The following is a 20,505-nucleotide window of genomic DNA, read 5'->3' on the forward strand; positions in this document are numbered from 1 at the left end:
AGTCATTGAGGGGCGCCTGGGTGGCTCAGTGGGTTAAAGCCTCTGCCTTCCGCTCTGGTCATGATCCCAGGGTCCTGGGATCGAGTCCCGCATCGGGCTCTCTGCTGGGCAGGGAGCCTGCTTCCCTTCCTCTCTCTGCCTACTTGTGATCTTTGACTGTCAAATAAATAAATAAAATCTTTACAAAATAAAAATAAAAAGTCATCGAGAACCCACCAAACCCTAAGTCACTGAGATTTTCTACTGTGTTATCTTCTAGGAGTTTTATAGGTTTTGTTTATTTGGTTTTTGGTTTGTTTTTGTTTGTCTTTTATTTTTTTTTTTTTTTGGTTGTTTGTTTTACATGTAGGTTTATAATACATTTCAAGTTAATTTTTGGAGAAGGTTTAAGGTCTGTATCTAGATTGACTTTTTAGCATGTGGATGTCCAGTTATTTTAGCAGCATTTGTTGAAGAGATTATCTTTACTCCATCATATTGTCTTCACTTTTTTGTCCATTATTAGCTGAATATATTTGTGTAGCTATATCTCTGAGCTCCCTACTCTCTTCTGTTAATCTGTTGTGTATTCTTACTAATACCAGCCTTGATTATGGTAGCTTTATAGTAAGTCTTGAAATCAGGTAGCATCAGTTTCTTAACTTTTTCTCCTTCAATCTTGTGTTGGTTATTCTGGGCCTTGTGTGTCTCCATATAAACTTTAGAATCAGTTCTAGATATCAGTTTGCTGATACCCACAAAATAACTTGCTGGGATTTTTATTATGATTGCATTAAATCTGAGATTGATAGAACTAATACCTTGACAATATTGAGTCCTTCTATCCATGAACATGTACTATTTCTCTATTTAGTTCTCCCTTGATTTCTTTCAGCAGATTTCTGTAGTTTTCCTTATATAGATTTTGTACATACTTTGTTAGTTGTATATCTAAATAATTCATTTTGAGAGTCTACAAATGTTAATAGCTTATTTATAATTTCAATTTTCACTTGTTCATTGCTGATATATAGGAAAGCAATTTACTTTTTTATTTTAATCTTGGATCCTGCAACTTTGCTCTAACCACTTACTAGTTCCAGGAGGGGTTTGGGGGGTTGGGTTTGTTTTTTTTTTCCAGTTCTTTTGGATTTTTTACAAAAACAATTACATAATCCATGAACAAAGATAGTTTTCTTTCTTCCAAATCAATATATCTTTTCTTTCATTTTTGTATCTTATTAAACTTTGTCAGACTTCTAGCACTATGTTGGAAAGTGAGTGATGAGAGAGGACATCCTGACATATTCCTGACCTTAGTGGGAAAGCTTCTAGTTTCTTACAACTGAGTAAGAGGTTAGCTGTAGGCTTTTTGTAGATCCTCTTTATCAAGTTGAAAAAATTCCACTCCATCCACTTTACTGAGAGTTTCGTGAATGGGTGTTGGATTTTATCAAATTCATTTTATGAATCTATGGATATAATCATGTGATCTTTGGTTAGCCTGTTGATATGATTGATTACATTAATTGATTTTTGTGTGTTAAACAAGCCTTACATACCTAGGATAACTCTTACTTGGTTGTGGTATATAATTCTTTTTACACATTGTAGATTCAATTTACTAATAATTTGTGGAGGATTTTTGCATTTATCTTCATGGGAGATATTGGTCTATAGTTTTCTTGTAATGTCTGTCTAGTTTTGGTATTATGTGGTCCACATAGAATGAGTTAGGAAGTATTTCCTTTGCTTTTATCCTCTGAAAGAGATTTAGAGAATTGGTACAATTTCTTCCTTACATGTTTGGTAGAATTTACCAGTGAGCCCACTTAGGCCTGGTGCTTTCTGTTTTGGAAAAGTTTTTAATTGATTTAATTTCTTTAATAGATTTAAGTGGCCTATTCAGATGATCTCTTTCTTCTTGTGTGAGTTTTGGCAGATTGTGTTTTCCCAGCATTGGTGTGTCCCATCCAGATTATCAAATTTGTGAGCACTGACTTATTCAGAATACTCCTTCATTAAACTTCTAATGTCCAGGGACACCTGGGTGTCTCAGTTGGTTGGATGACTGCCTTTGGCTCAGGTCATGATCCCGGAGTCCCAGGATCAAGTCCCGCATCAGGCTCCCAGCTCCACAGGGAGTCTGCTTCTCTCTCTGAACTTCTCCTCACTCATGCTCTCTCTCACTGTGTCTCTCTCAAATAAATAAATAAAATCTTAAAAAAAAAAACAAAAAAACTTCTAATGTCCCTGGTTCTTTGTAGTGATAGTCCCTCCTTCATTTCTGACTTCAGTAATTTGTCTCCTTCTCTCTCTCTTTCTGGCTAGAGGCTTTTTTTTAAAATTTTTTTATTTTTTATAAACATATATTTTTATCCCCAGGGGTACAGGTCTGTGAATCACCATGTTTACACACTTCACAGCACTCACCAAAGCACATACCCTCCCCAATGTCCATAATCCCACCCCCTTCTCCCAAACCCCCTCCCCCCAGCAACCCTCAGTTTGTTTTGTAAGATTAAGAGTCACTTATGGTTTGTCTCCCTCCCAATCCCATCTTGTTTCATTGATTCTTCTCCTACCCACTTAAGCCCCCATGTTGCATCACCACTTCCTCATATCAGGGAGATCATATGATAGTTGTCTTTCTCTGCTTGACTTATTTCACTAAGCATGATATGCTCTAGTTCCATCCATGTTGTCGCAAATGGCAAGATTTCATTTCTTTTGATGGCTGCATAGTATTCCATTGTGTATATATACCACATCTTCTTGATCCATTCATCTGTTGATGGACATCTAGGTTCTTTCCACAGTTTGGCTATTGTGGACATTGCTGCTATGAACATTCGGGTGCATGTGCCCCTTTGGATCACTACATTTGTATCTTTAGGGTAAATACCCAATAGTGCAATTGCTGGGTCATAGGGCAGTTCTATTTTCAACATTTTGAGGAACCTCCATGCTGTTTTCCAGAGTGGCTGCACCAGCTTGCATTCCCACCAATAGTGTAGGAGGGTTCCCCTTTCTCCGCATCCGCGCCAGCATCTGTCATTTCCTGACTTGTTTATTTTAGCCATTCTGACTGGTGTGAGGTGATACCATTGTGGTTTTGATTTGTATTTCCCTGATGCCAAGTGATATGGAGCACTTTTTCATGTGTCTGTTGGCCATCTGGATGTCTTCTTTGCAGAAATGTCTGTTCATGTCCTCTGCCCATTTCTTGATTGGATTATTTGTTCTTTGGGTGTTGAGTTTGCTAAGTTCTTTATAGATTCTGGACACTAGTCCTTTATCTGATATGTCGTTTGCAAATATCTTCTCCCATTCTGTCAGTTGTCTTTTGATTTTGTTAACTGTTTCCTTTGCTGTGCAAAAGCTTTTGATCTTGATGAAATCCCAATAGTTCATTTTTGCCCTTGCTTCCCTTGCCTTTGGTGTTGTTCCTAGGAAGATGTTGCTGTGGCTGAGGTCGAAGAAAATAGACTCAAAATGGATGAAGGACCTCAATGTGCGAAAGGAATCCGTCAAAATCCTTGAGGAGAACACAGGCAGCAACCTCTTCGACCTCAGCCGTGGCTAGAGGCTTTTTGATTTTTATTAAGCTTCTCAAATTTTTTGGTTTCATTGGTTTTCTCTATTAAGTTTCCTGTTTTCAGTTTTTCTGATTTATGCTCTAATTTTTATTTTCTCTTTTCTTCTGCTTACTTTGCATTTCATTTGCTCTTCTTTTTCTGGTGTCCTAAGGTAGGAGATTGATTTTAGATTTTCTTTTTTAATATATTCATTCAATGCTATAATTTCCCTTTAAGCACTGTTTTTGCTGTATCCCACTAGTTTTTACAGCAAAATCACTAACTAAAAACACAAAATGCAAAACAATAACAACAACAACAAAACAAACCATGGCATGAAACAGACTACAAAGAGGGTACTTCGTAGTGTTAGAACAAAACTGAGAAGGGAAATGGTGCTCTGTTCCACCTCAGCTGAGAACATGCAATTCAGACAAGTCAGGTTTTTTGCTGCTCTGCGCATGTCTGTGAATAAGCATGAAAACACCCTGAGTATTAATTTTGGAATTACAAATAAATTTTAGCAAGTAGGTGAATTCACAAATATGAAATGCATAAATAATGAAGATCAACTGTATTTTAATATTTTAATGACATCAAATGCAACTGAAACTTATAATAGTGATCTAGCAATTATTACCAAGTCTTCATTTTCTGCTCCAGTAATTAAAAGAATGAGTGAAATTAAACATTAAAAACACTCTTTTGAAAACTTTGACTACATTGATTCTGCATTGGGGGAAAATAAACTCTTCATAGAACATACGTAGGTAGTTTTTTTCACTTTGAAATTCTGATGAATTCTATTTTTTTTTTAAGATTTTATTTATTTATTTGACAGAGAGAGAGAGAGATCACAAGTAGGCAGAACAGCAGGCAGAGACAGAGAGGGAAGCAGGTTCCCTGTTGAGCAGAGAGCCAGATGATGATGATGATGAGGGGCTCGATCCCAGGACCCTGAGATCATGACCTGAGCTGAAGGCAGAGGCTTAACCCACTGAGCCACCCAGGTGCCCCTGATGAATTCTTTATAAAAATATTTATAAGACATTTTTCAGATTGTTTGTCTTTTCTGTCACTTTCTACTATAATAGTAAATAAAGTAATATTTAAAAGTTAATACTTAAAAGTAAGAAAAGTTAATATTTAAAAAGTTAGTAAAAAGTTAGTAAAGTTAATATTTAAAATTAAGAAAAAAATACTGATTACAGAATGTTATTTATCCAGTGTATTAGGTTGATGGATAAAATTTCTGGTTTTCTGATTCAAACAGTACATGACTGACAATTTTGTATGCTCTTACCCAAAAATCGTTGTCCTTAATAGACTGCAGCACTAATTTAGAAATTGCTGGATTTCTAAATAACCAATTTAGGTGTTTTGTTTTGAAGAAAATACAAATTCTGTATCTTATATATATAACCTATCAACCTCTTAGATTACTTAGGACTTTCTAAGTGTTTTATAGTCTTCATATTGAAAGTCTAATAATTTTTCCCTCTGTTACTCTTTTCAGATGCAACATTCCTCTAAATTTAAAACCTTTCCTATATGCTTTGTTAAATGTACTGTGCTTGAGCTCCTCCAAATCTTTCATAGAGGGCTTGTGAGGGGTAGGCCATGCATAAAAGACTGAAGTGGGGCATTGAATAAGCTTTGTCTTCAATAGCTTAAGTCAGAATGTTGGCTCTGTCATGTCATTGACTTCTTTGTGCCTCAGTTTGCCAATCTGCAAAATGGTTCTAAAAGTATTTCCTCTTCAAAGAATTCATTGTGAAACTTAAATGCACTAACTCGTTTCGAGTGCTTTAAAGCAGGGATGGGGATATGGTTAGTCCTCAGGAAATGTTACCAAATATTAATATAGAACATATTTGGTATATCCAAAGAGAGGTCCATAGAACATCTTTATGAGAGAAGGAACTTCAACAGAAAGCTGCAAATTAGATCAGAGATGAATCTTAGAAAGGACAAACTTTTGAACTCGGACTAGACAGATGTGGATAAAACTGTTTGTCCTCGATAATTCACTTATATTGCTCAACCTCAGTTTTCTTCTCTGTACTTAAAACAACACCCATCACAGTGTTGTTAAGGTTTAGAAGTAAGCGATGTCAGTCCCCGAGCCTATTCGCTACCAAAGTGTTGGTGCTCCATGGGCAGACAATGTTAGTGTCTTGATATTTTCTGTCAGCTGTGCATACTAGATATCGTGCACTGCAGTAGTGATGTTTGATCCAAACAGTATTCCATATCGGCGCTGGAAAGAAACTTCACTAAATCCTAAACATTGCAAAAAAACATACATGGTATTAAAATTGACCTGGGGATGTTCTTCAGTATTAAAAATGGGAAAGATTGACATCTTGTGGCACTCTAGTGGGATCACAGCAAACATTTCAATCCTAAAGGAGTCAGATAATATAGTTATATTTTGCTTTATATAGTTTGTTCTTAGAAGAAAAAAATTATATAAAAAATTTCTGTTGTTATTTAATATCTGATATAACTTACTATAGTTTATTATAATTCTTTAAAGATAATGTTCTTATAAATTTTATTACCTAGGTAATTTTGTTTCATTTTTACATTAAATAATATATTAGTTCTAGGGGCGCCTGGGTGACTCAGTTCGTTAAGTGTCCAACTCTTGATTTCAACTCAGGTCATGATCTCAGGATTGTGAGAATGAGCTCCACATTGCTCAGCATGGAGCCTGCATAAGATTCTCTCTCTCCCTCTCCATCTGTCCCTTTCTACCTGCTGCTCTCTCTTTCTCTCAAAAAAAAAATAAATAAAAATAAAAAATATATACACACACACACACACATATATGTATGTACATATATATAAATCCTATATTTTTTCTGTAATTTTCTATAATCTATGAACTTCACAGTTTACCTAACACAGTGTAAGATTATTATACTCTTCACATTAAAATAATAAAACATAATATTGCTTTATTGGTCTTCTTGGAAAGTAGTTATTGACTTGTAAAATATATTTAAATGTGTAGAATAGTTTATCACAAGCATTTTTAAAATAGACTTTATTCTAGAACAGTTTTAAATGTACGGAAAAGTTGCTCCGTATTGTTAACATCTTATACTAGAATAGTTCATTTGTCACAAATAATGAACCATAATTGATGATTATTCTTAACTAAAATTCACATTTCACTCCAATTTCACCAGTGTATTAGGCCAGGATTCTCCAGAGAAACAGAATAGGATGCATCTTTATGTCTATATCTGCACCTGTGTTTATACATTTATGTGAAAAGATGTATTTTGAGAGAGAGTGAGTGATTTATCTTAAGGAATTGGCTCACATGATGTTGGAGGCTTGGCTTGATAAGTCTAAATTCTGCAGGGTAGGTTGGCAGGCTGGGGACCTGGGGAAGAGTCACAGTTTGAGTCCAAAGGCAGTCTGTTTGCAGAATTCCTTCTTGTTTAAGAAAGTCATCCTTATCTTTGTTCTCTTAAAAGCTTCAACTGATTGGACAAGGCCCACCCATGTTATGGAGTATTATCTACTTTATTCAAAGTCCACTGATTTAAAGTTAGCCATTACAACTAGTTTTTCCCCAATGTTCTTCTTCTGCTCCAAAATCCTATCCAGGATACCACATTATATTTAATCATCATGTCTCCTTAGTATTCTCTGGTTTGAGACAGTTTCTCAGACCTTCCTTGTTTTGACCACCTTGAGAATTGGAAGAGTACAGTATTTTGTAGAATGCTTCTCAATTAGAAGTCGTCTTACATTTTTATCATGATTAGGCTGTGATTATGGGTTTCTGGGAGGAAGACCACAGAGATGAAATGACATTATCTTCATATCTTCTTCAGGACATGCTATCATCATGACTCATCTCTAATGATGTTGAGCTTGATCCCCTGGCTGAGGGAGTGCTTGTCAGGTTTCTCCCCTGTAAAGTCGTCTTGCCCCCTTTTCTTACTCTACTCTTTGGAATCAAGCCCATACTCAAGGCTGAAGCCAGGAGGTGTTAAGCTCCATCTCCTAAAAGAAGGGGCAACTACAGAATTCATTTATAATTCATCTGTAGAAGATTCACCTCTTTCCCTCCATTTATTTATTTGTTCATTCATTTATTTATATCAGTTTGTACTCACAGATATTTATTTTGCTCCTTGGACTATAATTCAATGCCACATTATTTATTTTGTTACTCAAATTATTTCAGCTTTAGCTATCCAGGGCTCTTTCAGGTTGGTTCCTGAGTCCCTCTGACATGCCCCCACTCTTTCGTAGGTTTTGAGTACTTCCTTATTTTCTGGCATTATGAATGCTCCAGGTATATTTTTGTATTTTCCCTGCCCCAGCCCTGGAATCATCTTTCTCCAAGGAACCCTAGCTCCTCCTATTGGAGAATGGTACTAGAAACCAAGATCTAGGTGCTAGGGGTGTTCATTGCTGCAGCGGACAGCTCTGTGGTGGAGAAAGAAAATACATGTGTATCTATATGCGTATATTTGCAAAACAAGGACACAATTCTGATAATCACAGTTTCCGTTTGCGTGCTACCTGTGCAAAGACAAGGCTGCCTGTACTGGATAAATACAAAAGTCTATACACAACATTTGTAAATGCAACTGCATAAGAATGAAATGAACACAAGTGAACTCTCCACTCACTTTTCCTTTTAAACTCTCACTGGAAGTAACTCAGTGTTTGGAGAGCTGAAAGGGGGAATGCTTTAAGTTACAATGTTTTATGCATCCACATGCACTCCCGAAAATCATCATTAATTCATACAACTCTACAAGGAAGACTTGTTTTTGACAATGTATGCTCAGAGAATTATTACCAGCTCAGGATTCCCTTGCTTGAGCAAGGCAAAGCCAGAATTTCCAATCAGATCAATTTTTAGACAATTTAAATATTGTTTGTAACTATTGCTATATCCTTAAATGACTAGTAGATTTTCAGAGGGTGATCACATGTACAATTTCACTTCGTCCTAATGAAGTCTCCAGAATCGGCTAAGGCAGATTCTGATATCCTTATTTTAGGAATTGAGGTCTCTATTTAATACCTGTCATTATTGATCCCAAGCCCCCTGCCCCCATTAGAATGTGAAACACTCAAACAAGAATGCAGAAATCGCTATTTACTTCCAGTTTTCAATTATGGTTTAAGTAATCAATAAAGGATGAAAATTGTATGTACTAAGTACAAATAACATTGAGAAAAATGTTTTTCTTTTATAAATCATATTCAAATGTATAATATTTTTAGTTTTCTTTTTAATGAATTTTTTTCTGCTATATATATATTTCAATGTATCTTCAAGGATAAACTGACAGAATCAGTAGCTTTCAGTTCTGATGTGCAGTTAAGCCTCTAACTGTGTATTGATGATTTTTATGATAACTACATGGAATATGAGTGTGTTTAGAAGAGAATACATACATATTCTCATACACATGTGTGTATGTTTGTATGTATGTATGTATGTATCTATCTATCTCACAGTTTCAGGCCTGGCTAAGAATGATGGAGTCTTAAAATGTTTAAGCCAAATTAAAAATAAAAGTCAAGGGATTTTATTCTCTTGGGCTACTGTCCAGTACAGAAGTCACTAGCCACATGCAGTGAATAAGCGCTTGAAATGTGGCTTGTCCTAATTGAGATGTGCTGTAAGTATGAAATACACACCGGATTTCAAAGAGAGTGTCCCCCCAAAAGTATTTAAAATATCCTAATTATTTTATATTGATTACATGTTGAAATGATAATATCTTAGATCTATTGGATTAAATAAAATATTAAAATTAATTTCAACTATTTTAACTTGATTAATGTAGACACAAGAAAATTTACAAATATGTGTGTGGCTCCCATTATATCTCTCCTGGAGCACACCACCCTAGACCAATCCAGTGGGAGGATCCTATGATTCTCTTCTCTAAATCAGTGTTGCTTTGGGTTTTGAAATTTGAGAGAAGAGAGATATGCACTAGAGAAGGAACTGTCTGATTTTTTAGCAGATTTCATAAGAAATGTAAGAGCCAGGACATGTTGGGTTTGGAAAGTAAGCTGTTTCAACCTCACAGTCTCTCTGAGCAAAATTAAGAAATGACATCCATGTGCAGATCAGATATGGGGCCACGGTAAAGGTGAGATCAAAGTCTGGCTAACTAAAAGCCTCAGGAAGATTTAGGGGTTTAAGGGCCTTGTCCCACGGCAGCCTCCAAGTTGCCCCAATGATCAGCCCCAGAGAAAAAAGTTAGGGTGGCTTTTAGCAAACGGAGTGAGCTCTGAAGACATGCACAGGAAAGCACACACATCATGCGAGGGGATTATGTGAGCAGAGTGGTAGAAGCACGTCGGCTTGGACTAGAAGCCACTCTGGATGGAAGCAGGCTGAGGGCCTACTGGTGCAAACCGGGGCCATTTCTTTCTCATGAGGATAACTCAGGGGGTGGAAGCAAGAGACCAGAAGGCAAAGCAAAGAGCCAGGAGGAAGTTGGGAGCAGAATTGGGTCCTAATGAAGACACTGGGAACAGAAGCCTCCTTGGACTCAAATAGCCACGGACCAGTGACCGCTGTGTCTCCCGCTGTCCCTTCCCTGGGACAGCAGTGTTAGCTGTGGTTCTTGGGTCTCTGTCTGTCCGTTGTTCGCTGTGCATGAGGAAGACCCCTGGCTGCTCTCTTCTGTTCACAGGTCTTCAGATCCACAGGAGATTGGAAATGGTGGAGTAAAAATGGGCTTTGACACCCTTCCCATTGAGAGATGGGTTCTACGTTCCAATGCTTTGAACATGTGAATGCTTTGATAATGGAGTACAGTATACATGACACTGTGCCCGATCGGAGCCAGCCTTTAATAGAGTGGTTTCTAAGAGCCCTGAGTTGCCATGTGGGAATTCTAACCGCCCTGCTGGAGACAAGACCCAGGGAGGTCCTGAGACGACGTAAGAGAAGGGCCCAGCTGTGCCCAGCCTTCCAGCCCTCCCAAAGTAACCCAAAGTGCTACCCACCATGTGGGTGAGACTCCCTGAAATCTCCAGACCAGTCCGAAGGCTAGTTGAATACCACAGAGCAATGCCACGGAGCCATAGTGCCACGTGAAGCAGACGAACTCCACGGCCAAGGCTCCCTGGAATTCCTGACTGCTATGCTTTGTTAGTGGAACAAAATGACTTGTTTCAGTCCACCAGATTTGAGATAGTTTGTGGCGCAATAGTAGATACCTGGGACAAGACACACACACACACGCACACACACATATGCCACATCCTAGTTGAGAGACCCGGACCATTTTAATTAAGGTCTGTGCCTTCAGTATTTTCATCAGTAAAATTGGATGATAGTAACTACTTAGCATGGGTGTTAAAAAATTAAACAAAACAACATACGTATAAAGCAACCAGCATGTATTTGGATCATAATCTTCTTTCTTTTGTTTCTCCATCAGATCTCCCTTTACATTTCCATAGTATTCATGGGTATGTGTTGACTCCGGACACCAGCAGTTTTCCTGATAGACATACACATGCACACTCACTCCCCACGTATATACACCTATGTATGGATCAGGATTTAAAATCTTATTCATTTGGCGGTTTATAACCATTTACCACCTCGAAACCGGGTATTCGTGGTGGTAAATGTGGTGAGGGTTCCAGTATTTCCAGAAATGGATTGTTTCGTTGTTGGAAGTGGTTTCTTATCATCCTCTTAGGGTTAGTCCTTAAAAGATTCAAAATAAATCAACCAGATTTTTTCACTAACAAATGGAAATGGCAGGGTAGACCTTTGTTAGTGCAGGAAGCTGCACAGGACTAGATGGGCTGCTTTGCAGACTCAGAAGACCTCAGATCAAAGGAGAATGGATATACAGGACAGACTGCAAAGTACCAGCATCCATTTCATTCATTGCAATTATGAAAAATCTTTTAGTGGAGAAAGGCATGCCATAGGAAGTGCCCACACTTTGACCCTTTGCTTATGTGTCTTCCTTAAGCTACTCATTCCTATTTTTTTTCAGTTTATGAATATGGTGGCTTGGTCATTTTGCTGTCTCACAGCATAGGGTTCAGTGACTTTGGTCTTGGCATAATTGTGTGACTCCAAGACGGAGACAAGCACACAAACGGGAACACAGCTGTGCTCGCTGCTTTGTAGAGAAGTTACTGGTTTGGATGAGGTCAAGCATCTGTTTGAAGATAGAGAGAAAAACAAATCTTTGACCCAGAGATTCTGTTAACCAGATTAGCATCTTGCATTGACCAGGTCTGAGACCAATTTTTTTTTAACTCCTTCCGCCTCCCCTCCCCACGGCACCCCTGCCCAACTAGGAATCCTTTCATAGGAGGAGGTGGATAGAGGAAATCTTTCTGTAGTTCTCCGTTTTTCTCCTGTTAGTTAAAGGTCTACTTAAAAGAATGAAGGATAGCAAACACCTGTCGCGGCAGACCTCCCGCCGAGACAGCCCTACCCCACCCCCATCCCGGGAAGGGTGAGAAGGCCAGACGGTGCGTACTGGAGGCGCCGGGAGGGCGGCCCGTCGGGGGCCGAGAGGCCGAGTGGCTGGCGGCCAAAGCTCAGGTCACTGGCTTGTGAAATCGGGCCTCTGGCAGCAGGACTTTTCCAACGTTCCTGGGAACTTGGGAGGCGGACGCGGGGCCGGGAGGCGGCGGGTGGGGCGGGGAGCGCTGGCGACCTGCCACCTGTCCCCGGTCGACCTTCGCGATGGGCGCTGCGGCGCGGGAGGAGGAGGGAAGGGCGTGCGCCGAAGGACGGGAGGCGTCGCCCCGCCGCGCCGGAATCTGGCCGGTGCGGGGCTGTAGGACCTGGAGAGGAAGGCGGTCGGGGCGCCCCGCGAGCAGCCGCGCCTATGGGCCGCGCAGACCCGGCTTGGAGCGCCTCTGGCCGCGCCGCTCAAGGCTCGAGCTTCCCGGGTGCGACTCGGCTGCCGGTGCAGGACTAGCAGGCTGGGGGCGCAGGGCTGGGCGGGCGGGGAGCGGAGGCCCCGGGGGCGCGGGGGCTCACGGCCGCCCGCCGCCTGCAGGGGACCCGCGCGGGGTGTCAGCGCCCGGAGGCGCACAGGCCTCGGGGCGCGGGGCCCAGCCTCCGGGACGCGAGCGCAGGCCTGGGGCTGATTGTGATTGGGTAAGTCTTGATCTGGTAAGGGAAGTGGGATGAACTCTGTCGTGTCATATTTTTGTGCCATGTGTGTGTGATTTTTTTTTTTTTTTTTTTCCTGGCTGCAAAGCTGGAATCCATCTGGTCTGTTTCCCCGAATCCATTCATGAAATCTCTCGTGCTGACATCACCTCGCTTTCCCAAGCGAAGCTGCGCCCTTGCACTGAGAATCATCCCTGGTGTCTGAGATGACAGATTCTCCATCAGTCCCCAGAGCTGCAGTTGCTTCTAGGATGTGCTTGTATTAAGTCAGGGCGGCGCCGAGGGTTTTGTGGGAAGAGGGGCTTCGCGAGAGCCAGTCCACCCAGAAAACCATCCTGCGTTTCAACCCATTCAGAATACAAGTGTTCGTTTCAGGCAGTCCTTTTAAGCAGAAATCCAAAATTTTGAAAGCTTCCATCACTGTTTGATATTGAATGTCTACAAGGCAAAGTGGCAGAGGGTTTGTGAGCTATCAAGAGGCAGATTTTAAAAAGTAAAACTATATACTAGAGTTATTATCTTGACACTGAAATTGGTACCCAGCCTTCACTTTGATGCACCAAAAAATTAGAGCCATATGGTTCTAGAGGTGCCCTTTAGTCTGCCCCAAAACCGAAGTCCTGTTTCCAAACAAACGGCCTTAAATGTACCTATTAGCAGTTTTTTAACATCTCTAAAATTTAAGCAGTATAGACAGGAACTCATGTAAAACTTATATGTCATGTATAATGTAATAAAAGCTTTAATAGACTTTCCACCGCTTCCAAGTTTGAAGGTTTTTCACACATCCTCTAAATCCTGTACACTTTTTTAGACTGCGTCATTTTCGTAGGAATTGATAGTTCACAGGGAATTAAAAATATTCCATGTTATGCATGAAGTAACAGTACAATGGTTGGAGAGAAATCAAAGATTCCAAGCAAAATACAAGAAGAAAAAATAAAAGCAGATTGTATCAATTCTGTTTTTAGGTAACAACATCAGCAATTTGGGGTTCCTGGGGAGACATTCAGATGGCCTGGGTCCAAGGAGCAGCTCCCTCCCTGTCTTCTTGGTGACTTTGGGTAGTCACGGCATTAACAGGTTCAAGTTCCTCTTTAGAATTTTTCTGAACTCTGGTCAGATGAACTCTGAAGTTCAAGAAGTTCCACAGAAATAGGTTTTTGAAGGAGATGAAACAGGAAGAGCGAGGAGAAAAAAGTCGAAGAAATAACAGAGAAGTAGATGGTGGTTGAGGGCGTACATTTTACAGTAGTTTCTACCCCTCCACCCTCCCACTCCAGCCCTGCATCTTAAAGGTCTGTCATCAGCTCTTCAAAGTGAGTAGTGATGCCATCTGCGAAAGAATATGGTGTCATATATAGAGAGGAAGTCGTTCTTTCATTTTGTAAATTATTTTCTTAGGTTGGAAAAACTCCCTCCTCTCCCACCTCCCTCTGCCCCTCCCCCCCCAAAAAAGTGAATTTTCTGGAGGAAGTGATTATTGTTCATTGGAAACAAAACAAACAGGCATGTGTCTGCTTTAGTGAACTTTGTTTTCCAGTCACACAAAAGGCAGAGGAGGTGCCGTAAGCAAGAAACCATTTCATCTAACTAATGAAGTTCTAGAACCTAGGTGAGGTTCAGTGGGGTGAGGTCCGGGGCCGATGACCAAGAAAGAACTCTTGAGACATCTTGGGTGCAAAATGGTGGTTTATTAAAGCACGGGGACAGGACCTGTGGGCAGGAAGAGCTGCTGCCCCACTATCCTGAGGAGTGGCTGATTATACACACAGGAGTTAGGTAGGTGAGGACAAAGAGGGTGTTCAGAAGACTGTCAGGATACTGGAGGCCTGGTTATTGTCAAGCCAAGGCTGTTCTTACTGCTAATGAGGCACTAACATGAAGACAGTTGGGAGTTTCCTGGTGGGATGTCGCATTCCTCCTATCAAGCATCCTTGTCAATGAGCTTTAGGTTTAGAAGAAATTTAACTTTATTTATATTTCCTTTCATCTCATCTTCCTTCAGTTTTATGGAGGGGAGGGAGGTGTTAGGATTTTAGGAGCTGAGTTGCTTCTCTCTGGAAGTTAGGCTATTGATAAGATAGCTTCTTTGTTGTTAATCACTAGGACATTTGTAAACCAAGGGAGACTCCTGTCTTGCAGGATTGTGATCTCTACAAGTTAACTATTTGTTTTCCTTTTAGGGCAGCCAGGAGTGCCTGAGGGATGTCACACATGTCCCGAAGGTGGGGGTGGGGTGGGGAGAAGGTGTGTAAGGTGCCAGCTTTTGCTTTGTCCTCAGCCAGCCTTCTGCTCCCTCATCATAACCATTCAGTTGTAAAAGTCATTTTGGCAGATAGCAGTTACCCCAACAGCTGTGAACTCTGGTCCTTTATAAAGGACCAACACATCGCCAGAGATGTCTTGAACTGGAAGAGTATGTTTGTGTCTGGTCACAACATAATCTTTTTGCAGTAAGCATGAATTCACAGGGTAAAACGTGGTCTTTGTTTGACTCACTATTTGAATCTTTACATGTTGATTCTTTCAGTGAACCTGAAGCATTAGTAGGTGACAGGCACTCCTTTAGGTGCTGCTGATAAAAAAATAATAATAATCAAGTGTCAGAATCATCCCAATAAACAGCTAAGGGCCAGAAAGAGATCTATATGATATGAAATGCTGCAGGAGGTTCAAAGAAACAGCTCAGTGTTTTCGTCGAGGAACAGGTGGTAGGGATAGCAGACGGCAGGAGATAGCAGACGGCAGGAGAAGCCTGATCGACCCAGCATGGATCGCACAGATACTTTCCACACGTGATCTAAGTGAGGTCTCACAGCAACTGTAGGACAACGTTGACTGCATTGTCACTGCTTTACTGATGATGTGTGTAGTGGCTCCAGGAGAGGAGAAGCAACTTGCTTGGAGGGACTAGCCTATCAGGGCCAAAGCAGGATTCTAAGCTACCTTTGTTATTCTTATAAAGATGATTTTTTTTTTAAGATTTTATTTATTTATTTGACAGAGAGAGCGCAGGCAGGGGGAGCAGCAGACAGAGGGAGAGGAAGAAACAGACTTCCCATGGAACAGGGAGCCTGATGTGAGGCTCCATCCCAGGACCCAGGGATCATGTCCTAGGTCAAAGGCAGGTGCTTCACCGGCTGAGCCACCCAGGTGCCCCACTTACACAGATTATTATGAAGGAACATATTTTATTTTAATTCACCATCCTGGGGTTTAAAAACCTCTCAAGAATAAGCAGATTAACGCATATACCTGCACATATTTCTTAATGCTCAAAGCAGCTCTTGTTGATGTAGGTTTTAGCTAAGGTCTCTTTTTTCATCATAAGTGGGGCTTTTTGTTTGTCTGTTTATTTATAGAGTTATTGAGTCACATGGAGATGATAAATAATTGATGGTTTTGAAGCAACTAAACAAGGCCAAACGTAAAGCAGTTTATTAGCATAAAAGCTTGTCCTGTATTCTTTTCTCTTAGCACCTTTATCCTCAGAACCGCTTGATTGGACTTAAAAGACATATGAGCAATAAGGAGGGAAGAAAATTCTACGATTCTGTTCTTCTCTCATACAGGGCATACACATGGAAGGCAGAGGTCTTGCTACCCTCTGTAGTAATTAACTTGTGTTTCAAATTCCTTTGTTGTGGAGTACTATAAGTACATAACTAAGGACAGAATCTATTCCCTTTATTAATATGTTTTAAAACTCCATTTACGTTCTGAAATACAAGTGTTGTAAATTAGGCACCCTTTTTTTTTTTAAGATTTTACTTATTTATTTGACAGAAGAGATCGCAAGCAGGCCGAGAGGCAGGCAGAGAGAGAGGAAGGGAAGCAGGCTCCCTGCAGAGCAGAGAGCCCGATGCGGGGCTTGATCCCAGGTACCTGGGACCATGACCCCAGCCAAAGGCAGAGGCTTTAACCCACTGAGCCACCCAGGCGCCCCAATTAGGCATCATTTTCAGCAATGACAGAGCAAACTTTTTTAATGAATTTTACTGTGGTATCCCTCTTAGAAACATTGAAAGTTAACTTTTTTTTTCCCCAAATAACTACCATATCTTCAGTTAATATAGAATATGAGTTATTTGTGTGGGAAAATATTATTTCTATAAAAGAATACAAGGTGTTTACTATTAAATGTTAGGAAACTACTTTGACTAAGAGGGAAGTAAATGTTTTAAGAGGTTCATTGAGAGGGCATTTTAATGATTAACACTAACTTCCATATACCAGTCAGGCTTCCTACTTTATTTAAAATTTTGAGATTTCTTCTGTGTTAGTTTTCAATTAATTTTCATATTTTAAAACTCTCTGCACATCAGGCTACAAGCCAAACAATGGCATCAAATTAAAATGAGTCACTGCTTGTGTGTTTCAGTCACATTTTTTTAAGATTTTATTTATTTACTTGAGAGAGAGAGAGGGAGAATGAGAGGGGGAGGAAGTTGGGGGAGAAGCAGACTCCCCATGGGACTCGATCCCAGGACTCCAGGATCATGACCTGAGCCGAAGGCAGTCGCTTAACCAACTGAGCCACCCAGGTGCCCCTGTTTCAGTCATATTTTCAATTCATTCATATGTTTAGTGATTATAGAGAATTTAATATATTTTAGAATTAATATGGAATTATTGATTTTTTTTTTTTTCCTGTAAGGCTGGTTGCTTTGTAATCACAAGGGCACTGGGCACTGGTCAAAGAACAAGTGGGAACTGAAATCCAGCTCATGTTGCATTTGCCTTGGGATGAGGCTGTATCTGCCCAGAGTTTTGGGCAACTTTTAAGAGTCTGGTCAAGTCACAAAAAAATTGTTGTTGGGTTTTTTTTTCTTTTTTCCTGTTTTACATAAAGGAGCATGTAAGTTCATGGAAACCTTGTTCTAGGAAAAATAAGAGTAGTAAGGCCCCAGGCCTATGGGGTGCGGGGGGATGTGGGTGTGGGTGCGGGCTCGTGCACATGCGAACATGTGTGTTTCGGGGGACATGACCTGAGGAGAAGAGCAACTATGCAGAAGAACATTTTAAAAGTTTTCACAAATAAAAGTATTACATTAGATATTCTTTTCATATTTATTTTATTTTTCAGAAGAGGACTGTCAGAAGGCTCTGGAAAGCAAAGTTTGGCTGTGAAAAACAAAGATCCTCTACCTACACATTTTACAAGCAATGTGCAGAAAGCCATTGATACTTATACCTGGTAAGAATGAACGCACTGCCCACTTCAGATGGCAAAATCAAAACATACTCCTAGTGAGTATAGGGAGCAAAATCAGGATTGCATTTCTAAGAGTAAAATAAAAAAAGCAGTTTCATTTTTAGTGTAAGGAAATCTTACGGCATTAAATGTTTTAAAATCAGTTTTAAGATCGGCTCAGAGAAGTAAAACCACTTCCAGTTTAATCTCTTCCCAGGAAATGGTCTTTACATGGCTTATGTTTGTCTCTCCAGTGAATCGGGGTCGTCATTCCCATCAAGCGGTAGCGCCACACCTGCAGGCGCCCACAGCTCTTGGTCGGGGTCTGGGACGCGGAGTTCTACCACTGGCTTATCAACTGAGAGGAGCTCCATTTACTCTTGGAGAGATGATGTATGTCTCAACCCGTTTTACATAATTCTGTGATCACAGTTGATAATGAGGAATTGCTTTCTTACTTTTAAATAATCTTTTTACCAATTTTGAACGCATTACCCATTACACACATATGCGTTTATCCCTATGAATGTGTTTACATATCACAACATGGAAAAACTTAAAAAATATAAGATAAGGAAAAACAAAAATCACTCATAATTGGGCACCCGGGTGGCTCAGTGGGTTAAGCCTCTGCCTTTGGCTCAGGTCATGATCCCAGGGTCCTGGGATGCAGTTCCGCATCAGGCTCTCTGCTCTGCAGGGAGCCTGCTTCCCTTCCTCTCTCTCTGCCTGCCTCTCTGCCTACTTGTGATCACTCTCTGTCAAATAAATAAATAAAATCTTTTTAAAAAATCACTCATAATTACACAACCCAGAGTCATAGCTGTTGATAATTTAGTTTTTTTCCCCACTTCCCAGCCCCTTCCTCCTAGTATGTTGTATATGATCACATAGATAGGTGTCATATCTGTGACTGGAAATTCAGGACAGACTTTGACAATGAGCAACTTAAATACAAGAGAAAATGTGGAGAAGTAAAAATTGTACAAAACCACCATAATTAGGGGACTTTCCCCCCAATATTCTAAATCAGATCTCTTACATTCCCCTCTCACCCTGGAAGAAGCTGTTAACTTGAACCCTATTTTTCATTCTCTGTGGGAGTGGGATTCTTAGCTCTGTGGACCTGAGTCTCCAGCTCAGGCTTTCGTTGGGCACTCTACCAACCATGGGCTCCTGCCTCTTTATCCCCTCAAGCACTCCTGAGAATAGGGACCCAACCTTTTGTGAAGCCCGTGTGGTTACGTAAGAACCTCCACTATATTACCTTGGATGCTCTGACTCCTGCACTTTTTTGGTGTGTGTTCTGGTTTCCTTTGCCCTCTTGAAAACGGTTCACCACTTAGAAGGCACCAATGGGCCCACTTTCTCAGGCGGGGGCAGGGGAGGGTGTGTGTGTAACAGCAGGGCTTCCCATAGCAGCAGGAGGGACCCTGGAAGGAGTCAGCTCCAAACCATTCAGGCTTTTTCCAACAAGGTGGGACTAGCTCACCTGTGACAAACAGCCCCCACCCTCACTCCCGGGTCTGCAGGTAGGAAGAAGGCTGAAGACCATTGCTTCATACCTTCCCGATTCTGCAATTCTTTCAGTAGATGTTTTTATGTAATTCTCCAGAAAGATTCTTGTGACTTCCATTTATGGAACAACTGAAATGCCTTCAGGCCCTACAATTGCTTTTCATTTAAAAACTTTTTAACTTACTTTTTTGATAGGTAATAGCTGCAAAAAGCATCAAAAGCCAAAAGAGAGGAAATTGAAAGTCAGCCCTTTTCCTCACCTCAGCCACCCTGTCCCCTCCGCAGAGGCAAATATTATTAGTTTTTTACCCGATTCGCCTTTTAGAAGAGGTCATTCAATTCCCCTGCTGTCTGGGCATCTGGTATAGTATCAATATGATGGAAGGTGCAAAACAAAAAAGTATTAAGTATCATTCTATGAAAATCAATCCGGTTTGACCACCTTGGATCAGGTGTATCAAAAATGAATGTGCATTTTGTTGCTCTGAAGTTGTGGATTAGATTTTAGGTTCACACAACCCTAAAAGAAAATTTGGCCAGGGCTCTTCATTAAAAGAAGGGAAATGGCCCTTCATATAAAAGTCATTTTCTTTGGGACACCTGGGTGGCTCAGTTGGTTAGGCGACTGCCTTCGGCTGAGGTCATGATCCTGGAGTCCCAGGATCGAGTCCCACAACGGGCTCCCTGCTCAGCAGAGAGTCTGCTTCTCCCTCTGACCCTCCTACTTCTCATGCTCTCTCTCTCTCTCTCTCTCTCTCAAATAACTAAATTAAAAATCTTTAAAAATAAATTAAGAAATAAAAATAAAAGTCATTTTCCTTTTCAATTATATCATTATCAGAAGAAAAACAAGCTGGTATTTTGCAGCTGTGCTTAAGTGTGTCACGCTCAACTATATGAGGGACTTATGTCTGTGTACATGTATACATGTAGATATTGTAGGTATGTGTACATGTGAGTATATAGATGTCTTTCAATATGTGTACCTTTACCTCTATTTATATCTATATAAAAATCTCAAATAAGTCTCATAATACATGTGGTAGAAATTATCTCTATTTAACAGTTAAAGA

The 20,505-nt window shown here is 40.4% G+C and overlaps 1 protein-coding gene across 4 annotated transcripts in view; it reads left to right on the top strand.

The window, feature by feature from the left end:
- The window catches only part of FAM149A (family with sequence similarity 149 member A), a 63,920-nt gene that overhangs the window by 18,415 nt on the left and 25,000 nt on the right, over nt 1-20,505 (top strand). For 2 of the 4 annotated variants that reach the window (XR_006603487.1, XM_045069440.1), the window contains exons 2-3: nt 17,807-17,917; nt 18,169-18,307. Coding sequence is in view for 1 of the 4 variants with exons in the window: in XM_045069440.1 (XP_044925375.1) it covers nt 17,807-17,917; nt 18,169-18,307 (250 nt within the window). In the remaining 3 variants the exon portion in view is untranslated. Of the gene's footprint in view, nt 1-12,286; nt 12,492-12,537; nt 12,703-17,806; nt 17,918-18,168; nt 18,308-20,505 lie in introns of those variants that run through there. The other 2 variants (XM_004757791.3, XM_004757794.3) reach the window with 2 other exon arrangements.

This window comes from Mustela putorius, unplaced genomic scaffold (genome assembly GCF_011764305.1).
Source record: "Mustela putorius furo isolate JIRA1106 unplaced genomic scaffold, ASM1176430v1.1 tig00003932_pilon_pilon_pilon:0A:0A, whole genome shotgun sequence".
Classification (NCBI taxonomy): domain Eukaryota; kingdom Metazoa; phylum Chordata; class Mammalia; order Carnivora; family Mustelidae; genus Mustela; species Mustela putorius.